An 18,221-nucleotide genomic window follows, 5' to 3' on the forward strand; every position below is an offset into this window, starting at 1 on the left:
GGCTGCCCCCCCCGCCCCCCCGCGGCCCCCAAGGTGAGGCGGCTGTAGGTATCAAAAGCTGTTTAATCGTAGATGTGAAGGGAGCAAGGTGACACATACAAAGTCGTAGCTGCCGCCGGGGACCCCCAGACCGTGCTCGCCCCCCCAATCTCAGGTCAAATGAGCTGAGGCAGGTCCTGTGGCGGGAGCGGGGGTGGCTGGGCGGGAAGGTCCAGGCGGGACAGTTTCAGGGCTACTGGCTTCTGGGGGGCGCAGCTCACCCACGTCCCCCGCGGGGAGCTGAGCGCATCGCCAGGTGGCCGTGTGCCCGCGGCGGCTGCTGCACCCGGCCTCCGCTTTCCCCCGGTGGAGGCAGTGAGCTGGACGGGAGGCCAGGGCCAGGCTCGGCCGCTCCGGGGCCGGCGGGCCGCGGGCACCTGCTGCAGGACCAAGGACCCCATCCGTGAGGTAGAGGGCGGATGGTCAGCTCTGGAACATTCCCCCTCGCTCCAGATGCTGCCTGCCACGGCTGAGCCCCGCCCGTGCCACAGGGCGTCTTGGGGCGAAGGCTGCTGGGGTTACTGGGGTTACCGCGCAGGTGTGGGCGGGCGTCCAGGCATCCCCACCCCAGCGGTCACCTGCCGGCTAGGCGTGGGGGGGGCGCCTCCCAGATGTCTCCAGCCACGTCCCCCAGGGAACCGCACGGCGGCCAGCGGCTTCTGCATTTCCTTTCGGCCAAGCGCAGGCCCTCGGAGGGAAACCCCTGGGAAGCGTTGGGGTGCAGCACCAAGTGTGGGGGCCTCACTGCACAGACCCTGGGCGGAGCCTCCCGAGGCCAGGAAGACTGCAGAGCGGGGGGTGGGGGGCTGTGTGGCCAAGCACAGAGCGGGCTGGGGCCAAGGCGCAGCTGCAGGGGGCCCCCCTCCCCCCAAGGACGGAGCACCAAGTCGGGAATGCATCCCAAGTCGTGTCAGTGGGGCTTGGATGGCTGCTTGGGGCCCAGGCCCTAGGATCTCTCTAGGCTGAGGTCCCGGGCAGGGCCTGCTCCTGGCCGCCAGGTCCTAGGCCGTTGCCAGCTGGGCTCGATGGTTCCGGGGCAGGAGCTTCGGCCCCCGTCTCCTGGGGCGCAGGCGTGGCGCTGGCCGGGTCCGGGGACTGCGTGGCGGGCAGGGGGGCCTTGGGCAGCTCTTGGCCTGTGGGGAGAGGCTCCGAGTCCTTTGGAGGCTGCAGCGTGGTGGCGGGCGCCCACGGGGGCTGAGGTAGGTCCTTCTGCAGGAAGACAGGCCCTCCGTGAGGCCGGCCACGGGACGGGCGGCCTCGCCATGGACCCCGCAGGCACGTGGGAGGGGGTGGCCCTCCCCCAAGGGTCAGGATCCAGTTCAGGAGGAGTACCGGGCCCCGGGAGCATGGGGCCACAGGGCACAGCACGTGGAGCTGCAGGAGGGAAACTCGGGCCTTGTGAGTCGGCAGCAAGAGCACCCTGAAAAGCCCCTTTGCAGGGAGCTGCCAACTGCACTGCCTCTACCGAGCCCCTTGAGGATCCCCTCAGCTGTCCAAGTCAACTGCCCACGGCAGAGGGCAGCAGCCGAAGCCAAGGACCAGCATGGGGTCTCCAGCCCTGCTCCACCCTGTCACCCCAACCGGGGTGGAGGAATATGGCGCTCCCCAGTGGCCAGCATGCCACCCCTGCATCCTGGGGTCCCCGGGAAAAGGAGGCTAGGCTCACTGTTCTGGGGGCAAAACCTGTGCCTCAGGCAAGGCGTGCCCGGCCTGGGGAGGGGTCACCGCAGCTGTCCCCCTGCAGCCGCCAGCACAATCATGCGACACCCAGGGAGCGGCCCTGCGGCGGCGGGGTCCAGGGGGTCTTACTCAACTTGCGCCCAGTCAGGCCGCACGGGCCTCTATCGCAGGCAGTCAGAGCAAACTGGTATTCACCGCAAAGCCGCTGCCGGTCCAGAACATGGCCAGCTCCCGGCGCCACAGCGCCACGGCGCAGCTGGTGAACAGCGTGCAGGGCACCAGGTAGAGGAGGGCGGGCTGGCCGCGCTGCATGAGCACCAGCGCCAGGAACGTCACCAGCAGGCCTATGCCGTAGGCTGTGGGCAGAGAGGAGGTCAGCCTGCTGGGCAGTGCCCGGGACCTGGGCTGGCAGGCTGCCCGCTGGGGGCGAGCACCAAGTGGAGGGAGCCAGCGGGGGAGGGGGAGGGGCAGTCGGCTCGAGGGGGCTGCAGCCCAGCCCTGACCACAAGTGCTTCAACTTAGCCTGCCTTAAAAACACATAGTGCCAGCCGGGCGCCGGTGGCTCCCGCCTATCATCCTAGCTACTCAGGAGGCTGAGATCTGAGGATTGTGGTTCAAAAAGCCAGCCCAGGCAGGAAAGACTGTGAAACTTTTATCTCCAATAAACCACCAGAAAACCAGAAGTGATGCTGTGGCTCAAGTGGTAGAACAGAGGGACAGCGCCCAGGCCCAGAGTCCAAGCCCCACGACCGACAAAAAAAAGCAAGCCAAGCACCAGTGGCTCACGCCTGTCATCCTAGCTACTCAGGAGGCTGAGATCTGAGGATCACAGTTCAAAGCCAGCCTGTCAGCCAAGTCTATGAGACTCTAATAAACGACTATCTCCAGTAAACTACTTGGAAAAGGCCAGAAGTGGCGCTATGGCTCGGCAGCGTTAGCCTTGATCACAGAGAGGCTCAGGGACAGTGCCCAGGCCCTGAGTTAGGGTCTCAGGACCAGAAAAACATAAAGAAATGGGGCTGGGAATGTGGTCAGTGGTAGAGTGCTTGCCTAGTATGTATGAAGCTCTGGGTTCAATTCCTCAGTACCACATACACAGAAAAAGCTGGAAATGGCACTGTGGCTCAAGTGGAAGAGTGCTAGCCTTGAACAAAGGAAGCTCAGGGACAGAGCCCAGACCCCAAGTTCAAGCTCTAGGACAGAAAGGAAGGAAGAAAAAAGAGGGGAGGGGGAGACAAGGGGGGGGGAGAACATAACCAGGGGAGCCGGGTGGACATGAGGGCCCTGCACCCCAAGCCCAGCTCTGCAGCCAGCGCTTAGGGTGGCTTAGAACGTGCATGTGGCACCTACCGATGGTGCAGGCCACGAAGTAGACCCGGGAGGACTGCACCTGGATGTCGAACCTGTGGCAGTAGGCCACCAGCAGGCCTAGGGAGAGGGAACGGGTCACACTCACACGGGCCGCCATCTCCAGACCAGCACCTTGCCCTGCCGAGCACTTGCCCGCACAACGCGGCCATGAGACAGGGACATGACAGCTCCCATCAGGCCGCCTGGCCCCCAGGAACATTCCAGTCCCCAACTGTGGCCTCCCCACCACTCCCGGACATGGAGCTGACTACTCCCTGCCCCTGGCACAGGCTTGGCAGCTGCCACAGCCCTGCTGCCTGCTACCTGGTACCAAGATGTCTCCGAAGCCCAGGAGGGAGAAGGGCCGGTCGCACAGGGCCAGCGGCGAGGCGTTCAGCCGGGGCACCTTCAGCACCATGGGCAGCTATGGAGAAGGCCGTATCAGGCCCCATCTCGGGCCCACACGAGAGTCCCGCGCCCAGGGCTGCAGGTCAGGACCGGGGCTGTGGCACGGAGGCCCACGAGGTCGGGTGACATACCTTCTCGTGGGTGGCCGAGTCCGAGGGCCCGGTGGCCACCTCCACCATGATGCTATTTCCACTCTGCACAAATAGGGCTGTGTGAGAGTGGGGTGTGGGGGTGCGAGGGGGTGATGGGGGGGAGTGACGGACCCCACCTTGGTGAGGAAGGGTGTGATGAAGACGAAGAAGACATCGTAGATGAAGAGCACCAGCAGCAGCAGTGTGCAGGCCTGCGAGGGACAGTACGGGGTCGGCGGGTGGCGTTGGCAGGGGTGACGCTGCCCTAACCCAGAACCCCAGGGTCTGGGGCCCACCCTGGACACAGCCCTACTGGGTGCAGGGACCGTTCCTACTCAGTACCTCCTGGCAAAGTTCCCCATGGGGAACGGGGAGCAAGGGAGAACCAAGACCGGCTAGCCCACTGCTGGGACTAAGTTCTGCTGCTGAGACTCAGGGAAGGCCCTGCACACCTGTCCAGTGACCCCTGCAGCCACCTGACGGGCACGTAGCTGGCAGTGTGCCTGTCAGCCTCTTCTCACCTTGAATGTGGGGAGGCGGATGGTCTTCAGCATGTAGAGGCAGAAAGCGATGCCCAGCGCGTCCTGCAGGACCCAGGCCCACCTGGAAGGCAAGGGGTCCGCCACAAGCTGCAGGCAGTTGCATGACTGGAGCCCAAGGACCCAGCCACTTGCAGAGGCTGGAGACACCGCGTGGGCAGCCCCCATGAGGGCTGAGTGGGTGTCACTGCACTGCTTCCCCAAATGCACCCTCGTCCCCATGCAGAATCTCCAGGTTCCCAGGAGATTGGGACAGGCCCCAGGGAGCCAGGAGCTGAGGAAGGGCCTCTGTCTCCAGCCCTTGCTCTGGCCCACGTCACGGGCAGGGCTGGCCACTTCCCACCCATGTCTGGGACAGAAACATCTCCCCTTAGTGGAGATCAGGAGTGGCTGCAGTGTGTGACTGAAGGGGGCCCAGCTCAGCTCACACATCACAGTTTCCTTGCGTACAAAAGGCAAAGTGTTTCCACTTTTCCTTCTGCTAGGAATGTCTGTGGCGGTTCCAGGCAACTCCAAAGCCAAGAGGGCCTGGCTGCCTGTGGGGCCGGGGCCGTACCAGCCAGGGAAGTGACAGCCAGGGCTGAGTGGGGACGGGCTGGCTGTCCCCAGGGCCGTTGTGCCGGGCGCTCTGCCGGAGGGGTGGGGGGGGCTGGGTGGTTATGAGGCACCCACGCACAGCTCCCCTGCGGGAAGCAGCCCCACCCTCCACCACAGGGCTGGCCATGCGGGACCCTGAGCCTCAAGGGAAGGCACGCTCCGGACCACAGGGCCACACGGGGAGGCGGGAGAAGAGACGGCTGGCTCTGTCCTGCCCAGGAGTCCCATGGAGGCCAGGCTGGCGGGCAAGGGTACCCGAGGCCGGCTGGTACCCGCCATCCCCATCCAGATTCCAATCGGGGCTCCTGGGCCCCCATCCAGGCCCAGGTGAAACTGGACCCAGGTTCAAGGGGCAGCGCGCAGCTGGGCGTGTGGTAAGAGGAGCCGGCAGGGCGGGAGCACCTGAGGACAGGGGCCGGAGGGAGGACGGGGAACTTACTGGTCTTCATTGCGGAAGACGCCCCATACCATGCTCACGGCCACGCAGAGGAGCGCCAGGAGCAGCATGCGGACCTGGGGGCGCTTGTGGAAGTAGGGCAGGCTGTTGTCCGGGACCCTGCGAATGGGGGGACCTGTCAGCATCAAGCACCCCACTGCCCCGCACCCCGCCAGGCCACCCTGCCAGATCAGGGGCCCCTCCCCACTGCACTTCATAGCTCCTGCCCCAGGGGTCTGTGGGGAGCCCCCTGCCACCAAGCGTCCCCCTCCCTCTGGGTGCCTGTGCCTCCCGTGCTGGGGTGAGCAGCTCAGCCCAAAGCCTCCTGTGCAGGCTCCTCTCCGGCTCCAGCTCGCTCACAGTGCGAGTCAACCCTGCCCGGGGCCCCGCCAGCTCCATGCACCTCCACGCCAGGCCGGCGCTGGTCTGAGAGCCTTTCAGGGCACCTGGCTGCTTTTCTGGATGCCTGGGGCAGGGCTGGCTACACCCGTGGTGTCCTGAGCCCTGGCAGCCAAGGGTACCTGAGGCTAGGTGCCTGGCGTGGACCCTGGCTCCCCGTGCCTAGCCGTGGCAGGGCTCTGCTCATGTGCTTCATTAGACGACAGGTGGGGAGAGAGAGAGGGAGAGCTGCTGGGCATGTGGGAGGGAGATCTAGAACCTTCTACCCCTGTCCTGCTCCCTGGCCTGGGAACCCCGGGGCTTGCTGGGCATTAGCGTCTGCTGTATGCACTGAACTGGCGGGGCAGGCTGGGGCTGCAGGAGACGCGGGGGGCAGCAAGCAGCGCCCTCCAGGCCCGGCTGGCACTCACCTGCACTTGCCAAAGGGCAGCCTGCTTACGCAGGGCGCCAGGCAGCTGTAGAGGCCGGTGGAGGAAGCCAGGCAGAAGATGGCGATGATCACGTAGACTGTGGGGGACAGAGCGGGAGGTGAGGGGAGGCGGGCGGGCGCAGCCCCCCCCCCGCCCCGGGGGCAGGGCGCACCCAGGTGGTCGTAGAAGTAGTAGAGCAGCACGAGCATGAGGCAGCACATGACCACGAACACGCAGATCATGACGGGCGTCACGTCCACCGCCTCGTCCTCCTGCTTCTCAGGCCCGTCGTCCCGCTTGTGCTTCATGTACCTTCTTGGAAGATACCTCGGGGTCACGTGACCCCCCAGGCCCCCAGCTGGACCCCAGAATGGGAGCCAGAGCAGGGCTGGCCTGTATCCCGGGCTGCTAGGCACGCCGGGGTGCTGTACACGAGTGGGGACTAACGCCACGAGCAGACCAGGGGCAGCTCTGGGGACAACACGGACGACGGGGAGCCACCTGCTGCTAACAGCACGGATCCCACCCATCCAGGAAGCCCACATCCCCAGGGGACTCACCCCACCCCAAGACTCAGGACAAGCCAGCAGGGGGAGCAGGAGGACAGCAGGGCCCGGCCAGACCCCTCCCAGAAGGCCAGCTCCCATGGGGCCTCCACCGCACCCACCCCAAGTCCTCAGCAGACAGCTCCTCTGGGGGACACAGAGGTTAACGTTCCAGAAGGTACTCTGAGCAGCGCCCGCCTCTCCTCTGGGCGGCCATGCCCAGAGCCCTTCCGCCCCCTCCCACGCGGTGACACTCACTTCTTGACGTCTCCGCTCCCGGCCCAGTAGCCCCCGACAGCGACGGTGGCCACGGCCATGATGAAGATGATGACCATGTTGTAGTCCAGCACCGGCTCGCTGGGCGCGTACAGCGCCACCCGCACCGCGTGGCCAAAGCGCTGCCTCGGAGAACACGCCGGAACTGAGCGGGGACCCCGCCTCTGCCCCTGCCCGCGCCCACCCGCCCCTCCAGACCCACTGGGCAGCTGGGGCGGAGGGGTGGAGGGAGCCTACCCTGAAGATGGCCAGCATGTCCCGGTAGCTGAGCAGGCCCACAGGGATGCCGATCTCCTCGTACTGCGTCTTGTTGCCTCCGGGGGGGACCTGGGCAGCGAGGATGGAGGCCACGAGGTCACTGCACACCTCAGCCACAGTGACCCCACCTCCGGGTCCAGAAGTCCCCTCCAACCGCAACCGCATCCCCCCCCCTGCAGAAGTGAGGCCGAGGCTGCGCAGCCCTGGATGCAGCCCGTGCAGGGCCCGGGCCGTACCAGCTTCTCCTTGCTGACGACCAGCAGCCCGCGGGCGCCGCTGCCCTGCGCCAGCCGCACTTTCTCGTAGAAGGTGCAGTTCCCACGGGTCACCAGGGGGATCTGGTTGCTAAAGCCACTGGCTGGGAGGTCACTGGGGGAGCAGAGCAGGGACGCCGTCCAGTCCCGCAGCTGCAGGAGAGACTGAGGGAGGGCGCTGTGAGGGCAGCTGCTGTGCCCCTGGGTGGCTGGAGGAGCGGGGGGGGGGGGCAGGGGCAGACCAACCTCACACAGCCTTGCACCCACAGCTGCCATAGCCACATGCCCCGAAGGGCTGTCTACAACACGGCTCTCACAGCTGTGGTTGACGGCCATGGAAACAGGGAAGCCGCATCCCACCCACCGAAGCCTTGCCCTGTGGGCAGCTCCTGTTGGAGCCCCAGACCGGCGGAGCGAGGCGCTGGGCGGGGTGCGCACGCAGCCTGCGGCCGGGCCCGGATGGTACTCACGGCCTTGCCCAGGTCCTGCGGCAGGTGTGCCCACTGCGGGTTGTACAGAATGCAGTAGTCCTTGCCTTTGGGGCCGCCGCCCTCCGAGACCACGTGGACCATGCCATACTCGCAGGCCACCTGAGGAGGATGAGACGCGGTCAGAGGACACGGGCTTCTGCAACCCACGCCGCTCACCCTGGAGGACACCAGGGAGGAGGGCAGCAGGGACGAGGAAGGCTGTGCACCCCACAGACCCAGGCTGTGCAAACAGTGATCTCGTCGGCTAGGTTTCAGTCCCAACACCTCGCGGGACTGAAAGCCTGGGACGGAGCCTTGCAGGGCTGGAGGAGGGGGGCCACGAGTTGTCCCCAGGCGCTGGTGGTCATCTGCAGCTAGGGAACACAGGCAGGAAAGTCTGACACAATGTCCAGCCCCCTAGCAGGTTTGGGGTCAGTCCCTCACCATGCACAGGCCCAGGAAGGCGGGATGTCTGTGCAGTGGCCCCTCAGTACCCTGGAGGTACTGAGTGTGGAGCAAAGGAGCAAAGGAGTGTGAGCAGCCGGTGACCAGCAGGACGCAGAGGGCAGTCCTTGCTCTGCGCCCTTCCAGACCGTGCCAAGGAGCTCCAGGCCCTGGGAAGGCCAGCACTGGTCCATCTCCCACCAGGGGCAGGGAGAAGCTGCCCGCGGCCTTGAGGAACCAGATCTGCAGGGGCTGCCTGTAACCCCAGCACTCAGGGATCTGAGAAGGAGATCAGGAGGCCCAGGGCAGTCAGGGCTGAAGACTTCAGTCTCATAATGAAAGGAAAGAATGAAATGGACGTAAGAATGAATGAAGCCTAAGGGGGCTGCTGGGGACAAGGCAACCAAGCATTTCTGAGGGGAGCTCTGGGTTCTGCCGGGGACCCGTGGCTGTGTTCAGATGGAGGCAGGGCTCTCCAGAGGGTGGCAGGGGCCTGGGGCAACACGCTGGGAGGTCAAGGCCACAGCACAGGGCGCTGGCCATGCCGCCCAGCAGCCAGGACCGAGGTCCCGGGGAGAGGCGGTGCCGGGAGACCCGCCCCGGCTCCTAGGAGCCCTTCCGCCTGTGGGTCTGGAAACACCCCCGCAGAGACACTCGTGTCCCCCGAGGACCTACCATGGAGACAAGCGGGATGCAGCCTGACGACACAAGGCCGGTCCCCAACCACAGCGAGTTGGAAGACAGCCCTGGCACAGCCCACACCCAGAGGTCTGCCAGGTCAGGGTTGGCAATGGGGGCTCCGACCTGGCACAGAGTCTCCACCTAGCTTGAAGGCTTCCTTTAGTGCTGAAAGCCTGGTCATCTGGAGGGTAGTGTGGTAAAAGCCCACAGCCCCCACCCCCCAGACTAGACCCTGAACCCCAGGCAGTCCTGGCTGGGCAGGGCTGACTCTGTGTGCGTGTGTGCACACTGCTTTGTGGGTTTGCCTCCAGGGCGGGCTGCTGGGTAGATGGGCCCACAGGGAGGGGCAGGAGGGCAGTGGAGGGGTCCTGTGGCTAGAGCCGTTTGCTTGGACCCCCTCCCAATACCCCTTCTGCAGGTCCACCCCCAGGGAATCCACCCCTCAGGCACCCCCACCCCACCCCAGTGTGGACCTACTAACAGGAGCAAACACCTCATGAACTAAGCCGTCGACTGACTGCCCCGTGAGGGAGTTTGCGTGTAGAGAGGCCGGAAGCCATCCACCCGCCCTCTGTTTGTACATAAAGCTTTATTGGGAAACAGCCAAGAGCCTTCCTGTGGGAGTATCCATCTCTCACGGCCACACAAGCAGCGGAGAGCGGCTGCAGGAGAGACCGTGGGGCCCCAGCCCTCCCCAGGACACACCACCAACTCCTGTCCTCGGGGACCAGAGTTCTCACTGAAAAGTGCCTTTTGTATGAAACAGAAGTCGATAGAACTTTCCCTGGAAAATGGTCATTTAAGAGCACAAAAGCGCATTCATGGATTTCCCTCCCTGCCATCTGAAAAGCTGCTTTTCCGCTAAAAACAAGCCTGACTCACCCAATCACCTGTGCCATCGGCCTCTGGGGGACTCACCCAGTCACCTGGCTCTGATGGGTCCCTGCCGACTGGGACACAGGACCCAGCCGCCCCCCCTCCCCCCCCAGGTGGGACCCCTGAGGGCTGGCCTGCTTGAAACGTGTATGGGGGAGGGGGTCAGCACCACCAGGAAAGCAGTCAGCTGCAGTGGGGCTTTGGGAACAAGTGGGGGAGGGGAGCAGACTGCCCCCCAGGCCAGGCCTGGATCCCAGCAGTGGCCCAGCAGCCTCTGGAGAAAGGGGCGGGGGTGAGGGGGGACTAGGGCACCTACACAAGTCCTGAGCTGACATTCACAGGGGTCGCACATTAACGGGCCTCACCTCGGCCTGGAGCTCAGCGCTCCCACCCAGGGCCACAGAGATCACTGAGTGTGTGGGGTATCACAGAAGCCTCTCATCCAGGGGAGTGCTGGTCTTGCTCTGGGGCGCCTGGACTCACTCCAAACTTTGCCCTGCATCTACAACCAGCCTGTGGGAACGGCGAGAGGACCTGCTTGCCTTGGAGGCCTTGGCTGTTTTCTGCACCTCCCATCCCCAGGGTAAAGTTCACACCCTGGGCCTTCCTGGGATAAAGTCCAAAGGCTCTGGCACCTGAGCCATCTACCGCCTAGCTTGACCTGTGCAGCCTAAGGGCTATATGCCCTATACCACCCTTACCCTGTGCCTGGAGCCACTCCCCGGCTGCCCCTCCTCTAGGCTCCCAGTCCAGGCCTCTAACCCTGAGCCAGAAGACCTGGCTTCCTCAAGGCAGACATGGAGTGCTTCCTTTGTGGGGATAGCTCTCTCAGGGGGTGAAGCCTCCCTGCAACCATTAAACCACACTCTGTGCCAATCCTGGCCAACTCCCCACTGTCCCCAAGTAAATCAACAGCTGAGAGCAATGCTCCTGCTCCTCTAGGCTTCTATGACTACACCTCTCTCAACCCCACCCAACAAACTCCTATTCATCCTCCAGAACACCCTACAGTATGCCCCCGGCCCCCTCTCTCTCGCTTTCTCTTTGCTCAAAATATCTGGATAATGTGAAGTTTCTCCTTCAGGTAAAGTGAACCAGGCACAGGGCCCACAAAACCTAGCGGGGGGGGGGGGGGGGGGGGAGTAGCAGCCAGAAAGATGGGGAAGAGATCCAGAGAACTTCTGGGTTGAGGGGGCAACCAGGCAGCCAAGACAGGATGGAGGACCAGAAACATCCTGGGGTAACAAAAAAACACAAAGGGGAGCAAAGGGCTTTCTTTAGGTCCAGGAAACATGGCAAGAGGCCGCTGGACAGCCTGCAAGGTGCGACAAACCCTAGGCAGGCTTTGGGGAGGGGAGGGGGAGTCGGTCCTGTCTGGCAGCAGGCTGGGTGACAGTGGGGGAACAAAAGTGGGGCAGAGCGGGGCCCGGGGAGGAAGAGGCCATGCGGGATGAGGGACATCCAGGTGGGAGGCAGCCTTTGTGGGGCCGAGAGGGGCCGTGGCTGCCCGGGCTGGGGAGCAGGGGCGGGGGTGGCGGCGTGGCCCGGCGGCTCCCCCGCCCCGCACGACGCCCCGGCGGCCCGGCCGTCACCGGCTCCTCCGCACCCGCGGCCCCCGGGCGCCCAAGGTCACCGGGGAGGCGGCGGCGGCGCGGGGCGCTCGCGTCCGCGCGGGGCCGGCTCGGGGTGGGGAGGCGCACGAGCAGCCCCGCCAGGGAAACTGAGGCCGGGGCGAGGGGACGGACCCGGGGCCGCCGGGGCGGCGGGTGCCGGCGTGGGGACGCGGCGGGAGCGAAGCGAGGCCGGGCCGGGACCCGCCGGCGCCGCCGCCCCTCCCCGAGCCGGGCCGAGCGCGGCCCCGCGCCAGCCCGGGGCCCGCAGCCAGGCGGCGGCGGCGGCGGCGGGGCCGTGTGTGAGCGGCGCGGGCGCTCACCTGGGCCGCCAGGGGCAGGAAGACCGCTGCGAACCGCGCCAGCATCGCCGCCGCCATGTCCGCGGTTCCCTCCGCAGCCGGGGGGGGGGGGGGGGGGCGGGCGCAGTTGTTTCTCAGCAACGCCCGCGGCGCCGCCGCCGCCGCGCATGCGCCACGCCTGGGCGCGCGGTGACGTCAGAAGCCGGAGGCGGGGCCTGCGCCGAGCGGCGCGCGCGGCAACATGGCGGTGAGCGTGCCGGGCTCGGCAGGACCGGGGCAGCGCGGGCCCGGGGGACCCCTGGGGAGGACCCGGGCTCGAGGAAGGAGGGGCTGGCGAACTGGGGGGGCCCGGAGACCCGGATGTGCGGGCCGGGGGGCCTCGGCGCAGTGAGCTGCGGGCCTGGAGGCACGCCGGGTCCCAGAGCCCGCGAACTGGGGACATGGCAATGGGGGGACCGGGAGCCGAGGATGGGGGACAGGGAGGGACGGAGGGCTGAGATGGTAGATGGGGGGGGCGGGTAGGGAGCTGAGGATGGGAGACATCAGATGCAGAGGGCTGAGATGGGGAACACGGACACAGGAAGCTGAGATCAGAGACTGGAGGCAGAGAGGGAAATGGAGGGACGGATGGCTGGGCTGGGGAATGGAGGGGGACATGGGTGGAGGGCAGGAGCTGAAGGTGGGGTGTGTGGGGGGGAAACCTGGGGACAGATGACTTTGGACGGCAGCACCTGGGCCCTAGGGGCGCAGTGCTGTAGAATTTGGAACCCAGTCCCGCCGGCTCCTCACCCATGCTGCTTCCCCCAGGACAAGGAGAAGAAGAAGAAGGAGAGCATCCTAGACTTGTCCAAGTACATTGACAAGACCATCAGGGTGAAGTTCCAGGGAGGACGAGAAGGTGAGCTGCCTCTTCACCCCCCCCCCCACACACACGCCAGAGAAATGGCAAAGTTGGTTTAAGCCTGTGAAATTCTAATCAGGCCCAGGTAGGAACTGATGTGTCCCTGTTGCCGGTGGGGAAATGGAGGAACAAGAGACAGGAAAAACAACCCAAAGTGGTTCAGCCCAATGGAGAGTCAAAACTTTGTCTCCTGTGTGGCCCAGCCTCTGCAGTCTCTACCCCGGGGGCCCACCCCACTTCTCCTGTGGACCCTGGGATCAGTTCTGAGTTGGGTGTATAGAATAGCATCCCTGGCTTCCACTCTCTATACCAGTGGCTCTCCCAGTCATGAGAAGCAGTGTCCCCAGATGCAGCCAGTGTCACCTGGAATAGTAACCTCCCCTCCTGGATGGGAAGCACAATTCCAGGGCCAGCCTCCACCTGTTTCTTTCTTTCTTTCTTTCTTTCTTTCTTTTTTCTTTCTTTCTTTCTTTCTTTCTTTCTTTCTTTCTTTCTTTCTTTCTTTCTTTCTTTCTTTCTTTCTTTCTTTTTGTCAGTCATAGGGCTTGAACTCTGGGCCTGGGTACTGTCCCTCGGCTCTTCAGCTCAAGACTAGCGCTCTACCACTTGAGCCACACCACCACTTCCAGTTTTCTGGTGGTTTACTGGAGATAAGAGTCTCATGGACTTTACTGCCGGGCTGGCTTTCAACCATGATCCTCAGATCTCAGCCTCCTGAGTAGCTAGGATTACTGCTGAGACACCAGCACCCAGCTCTACCTGTTTCTTGAATACAAGATACATGTTAAGAACAGGATACAGCCAGGTGCTGGTAGCTACATTGTATATCTATAATCTGCTCAGGAAGCTGAGATCCAAAGGATTGAGGTTCAAAGCCAGCCCAGGCAGAAAGTCCATGAAACTCCATCTCCAGTCCAACAAAATGCCAGGCTGGATATGTAGCTCAAGTGGTAGAACACCAGCTGACCGCACATTAGACACTGCTGTGCCTCTGGGTGAGACTTTTGGGCTGCTCCCTTCCCCCAAGATGGAGTGTTCTTAGCAGATGAACTCCAGAATTCCTTTGCCCTCAGCTGCTATGAGGAGCCTCTTTGACCCTCCATCTTGAGTCAAGTCCTTTTTTTGTTGTTCATTTTTGTTTTATTGGTTGTGGGGCTTGAACTCAGGGCCCGGATGCTGTCCCAGAGCGTTTTTTCTCAAGGCTAGTGCTCTACTACTTTGAGCCACAGCTCTGCTTCTGATTTTCTGGTGGTTCATGGACTTTCCTTCCCCGGGCTGGCTTTGTGCCAGGATCCTCAGTCTCAGCCTCCTAAGTAGCGAGGGACAGGTATAAGCCGCCGGTGCCCAGCTCAGATCCTTTTGTCATAAGCTTCCCGCAGCACCTGTCCCCACTTGCACGCAGGGGACACAGGAAAGGTGGGAAGTGTATATGTCATGGGTGATCAAAGGGTGGCCCCCAGAAGGACATAGGAGGTTCCAGAGGAAGGAGAAGGCTGAGCAGACTGGCAGGAAGATGGGTATGGGTGCCAGAGAAGGAACCCACACATGGAGCCATGGCAGTGGCTGAGTCTTGACACAGGTAGTAAGAGGAGGCAGGTAACGCCTCACCCCCTCTCAGACTCAGCAGACTTTGTGCAGGAGCAAAATACAATGATGCCCCCAGGCCAAGCAGCCATAACTGGGACATCGGAACTGGAAGGGGTGGTGTGTGTACCAGCACCCAGCTTATTCTGTTGAGATGAGATCTTGTGAACTTTTTTTGCCTGAGCCTAGCCTGAAACCACAATCGTCCTGTTCTCAGCCTCCTATATAGCTGGGATTATAGGCTTGAGCTACTGCACCTGGTCTAAAATTAACCTTTTTTGTTTTTTGTTTTTTTGGTTGGTCGTGGGACTTGAACTCTGGGCCTGACTACTGTCTCTTTTTCCTGCCCAGGCTTGCTTTGAACCATGATCCCCAGATCTCTGCCTCCTGAGTAGTTAGGATTACAGGCATGAGCCACTGGCACCTGGCAAAATTAGCCATTTTTTCCCTTTCCCTTTTTTTTTTTTTTTTTTTGGTCAGTCATGGGGTTTGAACTCTGGGCTTGGGCGCTATCCTTCAGCTCTTCAGCTCAAGGTGAGCACTCTACTGCTTGAGCTATAGTGCCACTTCCAAATTAGCCATTTTTTAACTGTGCTATTCAGTGACACTAAGGAATGTTACAACAGCTTTATGTTGTGCTTCCATCTGTTTGCAGAACTCCATCTTCTTTCCATGAAGTTCTGCCCCTTTCACCACAAACTCCCCTCTCTCCCAGTGTTCTAGCACTCGAGCCATGTCTTCTGTCTTTCAGGTAGGGTCTCACACTTTTGTGAAGGCCAGCCTTGAACTCTCATCCTCCTATCCTCCACCTCCCAAGTAACTGTGGCCACAGCCATGGGCCACCATACCTGGTTAGGACAGCAGAGCCTCCTCCCATACCCTTCCCCCCATGGCAACGCCACTGCCTCTGCCTGGACTGCTCTTGAGCCAAGAGTCGTTTCTGCACAAGTTTTTAAACATTGGCAAAAGAACCAAAAGACCCTTGGTGACGTAGAGATGACAGGAAACTCATTTGAGCATCCAGAAATACAAGTTGTATGGTCACAAGTCCATCGTGCACTGCTGAGCCCTCGCAGGCTCCTTGTACGGCAGACCCCATGTGGCCCCCACAGCAGGAAACACTCGCAACCCCCCCCCCCGCCCTGCCCCGGCCTCTGCCCATGTCAGCTGACCTGGAGAGGTAGCTGACAGGTGGCTGATGTCCCCTGTCTGGTTGGGGACATGGGGGGTGGGGAGGCGCGCGGGGCGCTCCGCCCGTGGCTCTGGGCTCTCCTGTCCTGGCTCCACTGCTGCTGACCTCACGTCCTTCCCTCTCCCCTTCCACCCGGTGGCTTCTCCAAGCCAGTGGAATCCTGAAGGGCTTCGACCCGCTGCTCAACCTCGTGCTGGACGGCACCGTGGAGTACATGCGAGGTGAGGAGACTCGCGCAGCAGGTGCCCTGGGGACCTGGCCCCAGGCCCGCAGGGGACAGGCGGTGGCAGGGCCTGGGCAGGTGGGGACGGATAAGAAGTAGTGCGACCTAGGTCCCACGGAGGGCAGCTGGCCATGAGAACACACAGGTGTCCCCCGCCCCCCCATCGCCACGGTGACGCCCCATTCCGGGGGGGGTGTCACCCCGGGGCCTGCCGTGCAGTTAATGGGGTTGCTCTCTGGGGGGCCACAGAGTTACTACCTGGGACTTGTTCTGTCTCTGCCTGACTGAAGGTGTCCAGGCCTCAAAGTGGGGTCCCAGCCTGGGCACCCTGGGCCACTGCCCTTCCTGTCTCTGAAGGGCTGTTGGGACAATGCAGGGAGCCCTGGGGAGTGGTGGCCGCCACCCCTCCCCGCCTGTCAGCACCCGAGCACTGCCTGCCTGCAGGCTCCCACCCCCTGCCACACAGGGGGCCTCGCTCCCCAGAGACCTGGTTGTGGCAAACCCTGCGCCCAGCACCCCAGTGCCGCTCGCCGGGCTCCGGAGTCGGCTCCCTCCTCTCGCCACTTTGTCTCCCAGGGCCCTCCATGGCCCATGGTCATCGCAGCCCCCTGCCTGCTGACAGAGTCCTCCCGGCTCAGGTGTCTGTCTGAGGCCTCTGGGCCTCCCTGTTCTGCTGTGGAGAATTTTCCAGAGCATCTGGAAACATCTCCCGAGAAGGCTGAGGACCTGGTTGGCAGCATCGGTGGGGCACCGGGTGGGAGCGGTGGGGGGGCACTGGCCGCCATTGGCCTGGCGCTGCGCCCTCCTGCCTCTGCCTTGGGCAGGCCCTGACCAGCCCCTCCTTCTGCCCCCCCAGATCCCGACGACCAGTACAAGCTCACGGAGGACACGCGGCAGCTGGGCCTGGTGGTGTGCCGGGGCACGTCGGTGGTGCTCATCTGCCCGCAGGACGGCATGGAGGCCATCCCCAACCCCTTCATCCAGCAGCAGGAGGCCTAGCCGCGCCGCCCGCCAGCCGCGCCGCCCGCCAGCCGGCCGCTTCTTGTACAGTTGACTCTTTTTCCGTTGTTTGTTTTTTGTTTTTGTTTTTTTAATAAAATTGCAAACCTCAAGCTTCCAAGCCTCCCCCCCCCCCCTTTTGACCTTGGGGTCTTGAGAAACCTGGGTCCCACCTGGGAACATGGCTTAGTCCCTGGCCTTTGCTAGGAAAGGCAGGTTCCAAGATGACCCAGAAGGGACCCAGCCCAGGCCAGTGACACTCCATGGGCCCAGCAGCTTGGACATGGGGGGTCAGCAATCTGTAGGGCTCAAACCTCAAAGCAGCAGGGCCAGAAGGAAGCCTCCCCTGAGGCTGCTCGGCTGACGGGGGGCGCTGGGCCCGGGGGGGGGGGGTGAGGGGGAACGGGCCCTGCCTGCTCCTCATCCCTTCCGCCATCTGGCCTGGCACTGCCACCTTCTGTAAGGCCTAGTCCCAGAAGCCAGCTGGCATAGGGTCTGCTGGCTCAGCTAGGCCGCAGCCTCTGCTCTCCCCGTGTTCCCCCAGATCATGTGATAAGCCAGGGTCCTAGAGTGGGTTGCCAAGAACAAAGAGGACCCAATCTTTGCCCTAGCCAGATGCAGGGGCTAAGGCTGGGGTCACCCAGGGGGGAGCCGGGAGGCCAAGACAGAAGGAGGTCTGTCTGCTGGACCCTAGCTCCTCTGTGCAAGCCAAGCTGGCCTGGACAGCACTCACACACGTACACGCGCGTGCACACACACACACTATTCTGTACCCCACTATCCCCTCTAAGCCCCTGCATTGGCTCCTGGCTTCAGATCACTTCCCACACTGGCTGTGCAGCTTAGGGGAAGTGTCCAGTCCTCTCTGAGCTCCAGTTCCTGCTCAGAACACTTGCGGGTTCTTGGTGACCAGGTAGCAGGAGCATACACAGAGCTTTGCGTTCAAGGCCAAAGAACAAAAAGAATATCATAAGACAGACTTGCTGAGGTCTCAGACAGCTACCCAGAAAATGGCCTGAAATGAGCCACACACCCTCAAAACTCAACTCTGACCTAATTTGTTAGATGGAAATAATAATCGCCCACCCTGGCCAGGGTATCTGCTTTATAAACACAGGCCCCTCCCCCCAGCCACTGCAAAACTGCTTTTGTCTATTGTGCCGCCGGTGGGATGAAACTGTTACAAATTCCTTGCTGCACTGGGCACTGGTGGCTCCCGCCTGTATTCCCAGCTACTCTGGAAGCTAAGATCTGAGGATCAGAATTCAAAGCCAGCCTGAGCAGCAAATTCTGTGAGACTTATCTCCAATGAACCTCTCAAAAACCAGAAGTGGAATGGTAGCACAGCCGGACGCCAGTGGCTCACGCCTGTCATCCTAGCTACTCAGGAGGCTGAGATCAGGATTGCGGTTCAAAGCCAGCCTGAGCAGGAAAGCTCATAAGACTCTTCTCTCCAGTGAACCGCCAGAAAACCGGAAGTGGCGCTATGGCCCAAGTGGTAGAGCGCTTGCGTTGAGCTAAAGAGCTGAGGGACAGCGCCCAGGCCCAGAGTTCAAGGCCCATGAGCACCACCACCACCAACAACAACAAATGTACTGCTCATCACAGAAAGAAGCG

General features: G+C 62.6%; 3 protein-coding genes across 8 annotated transcripts in view; 1 reads left to right on the forward strand and 2 right to left on the reverse strand.

Moving 5' to 3' along the window:
* LOC138814297 (transmembrane protease serine 9-like) overlaps positions 1–440 on the reverse strand; it is a 32,045-nt gene extending 31,605 nt beyond the window's left edge. The window contains exon 1 of the mRNA XM_070003302.1: positions 261–440. Coding sequence (XP_069859403.1) covers positions 261–440 — 180 coding nt within the window. The remainder of the gene's footprint in view (positions 1–260) is intronic.
* LOC138813911 (signal peptide peptidase-like 2B) lies at positions 46–11,799 on the reverse strand. 5 transcript variants are annotated; one of them, XR_011367873.1, is made up of 16 exons: positions 11,727–11,799; positions 7,793–7,912; positions 7,305–7,487; positions 7,048–7,137; positions 6,793–6,932; positions 6,162–6,304; positions 5,990–6,086; positions 5,184–5,300; positions 4,130–4,211; positions 3,746–3,820; positions 3,609–3,671; positions 3,394–3,493; positions 3,070–3,147; positions 1,915–2,075; positions 618–1,248; positions 46–419 (listed from the first exon to the last, which is right to left on the reverse strand). XR_011367873.1 is itself a non-coding variant. In XM_070002503.1 (15 exons), exons 2-15 carry the CDS (start codon positions 7,897–7,899, stop codon positions 997–999), a joined length of 1,638 nt encoding a protein of 545 aa, XP_069858604.1. In that variant the 5' UTR covers positions 7,900–7,912; positions 11,727–11,799; the 3' UTR covers positions 46–996. The 5 variants fall into 5 exon arrangements, 4 of the variants coding, with proteins under 4 accessions (XP_069858604.1, XP_069858603.1, XP_069858602.1 ...); XM_070002503.1 differs by having other exon boundaries at positions 46–1,248; positions 7,305–7,437; XM_070002502.1 differs by having other exon boundaries at positions 46–1,248; positions 6,162–6,301.
* Positions 10,793–16,717, forward strand: LOC138813928 (U6 snRNA-associated Sm-like protein LSm7). Of its 2 annotated transcripts, none has more exons than XM_070002523.1 (4): positions 10,793–10,877; positions 12,513–12,603; positions 15,532–15,603; positions 16,462–16,717. In XM_070002523.1, exons 1-4 carry the CDS (start codon positions 10,806–10,808, stop codon positions 16,602–16,604), a joined length of 378 nt encoding a protein of 125 aa, XP_069858624.1. In that variant the 5' UTR covers positions 10,793–10,805; the 3' UTR covers positions 16,605–16,717. The 2 variants fall into 2 exon arrangements, with proteins under 2 accessions (XP_069858624.1, XP_069858625.1); XM_070002524.1 differs by lacking the exon at positions 10,793–10,877 and adding an exon at positions 11,903–11,952.
* The last annotated feature ends 1,504 nt before the right edge of the window (positions 16,718–18,221 follow it).

This window comes from Dipodomys merriami, unplaced genomic scaffold (genome assembly GCF_024711535.1).
Source record: "Dipodomys merriami isolate MVZ:Mamm:240054 unplaced genomic scaffold, mDipMer1.0.p SCAF_6, whole genome shotgun sequence".
NCBI lineage: Eukaryota > Metazoa > Chordata > Mammalia > Rodentia > Heteromyidae > Dipodomys > Dipodomys merriami.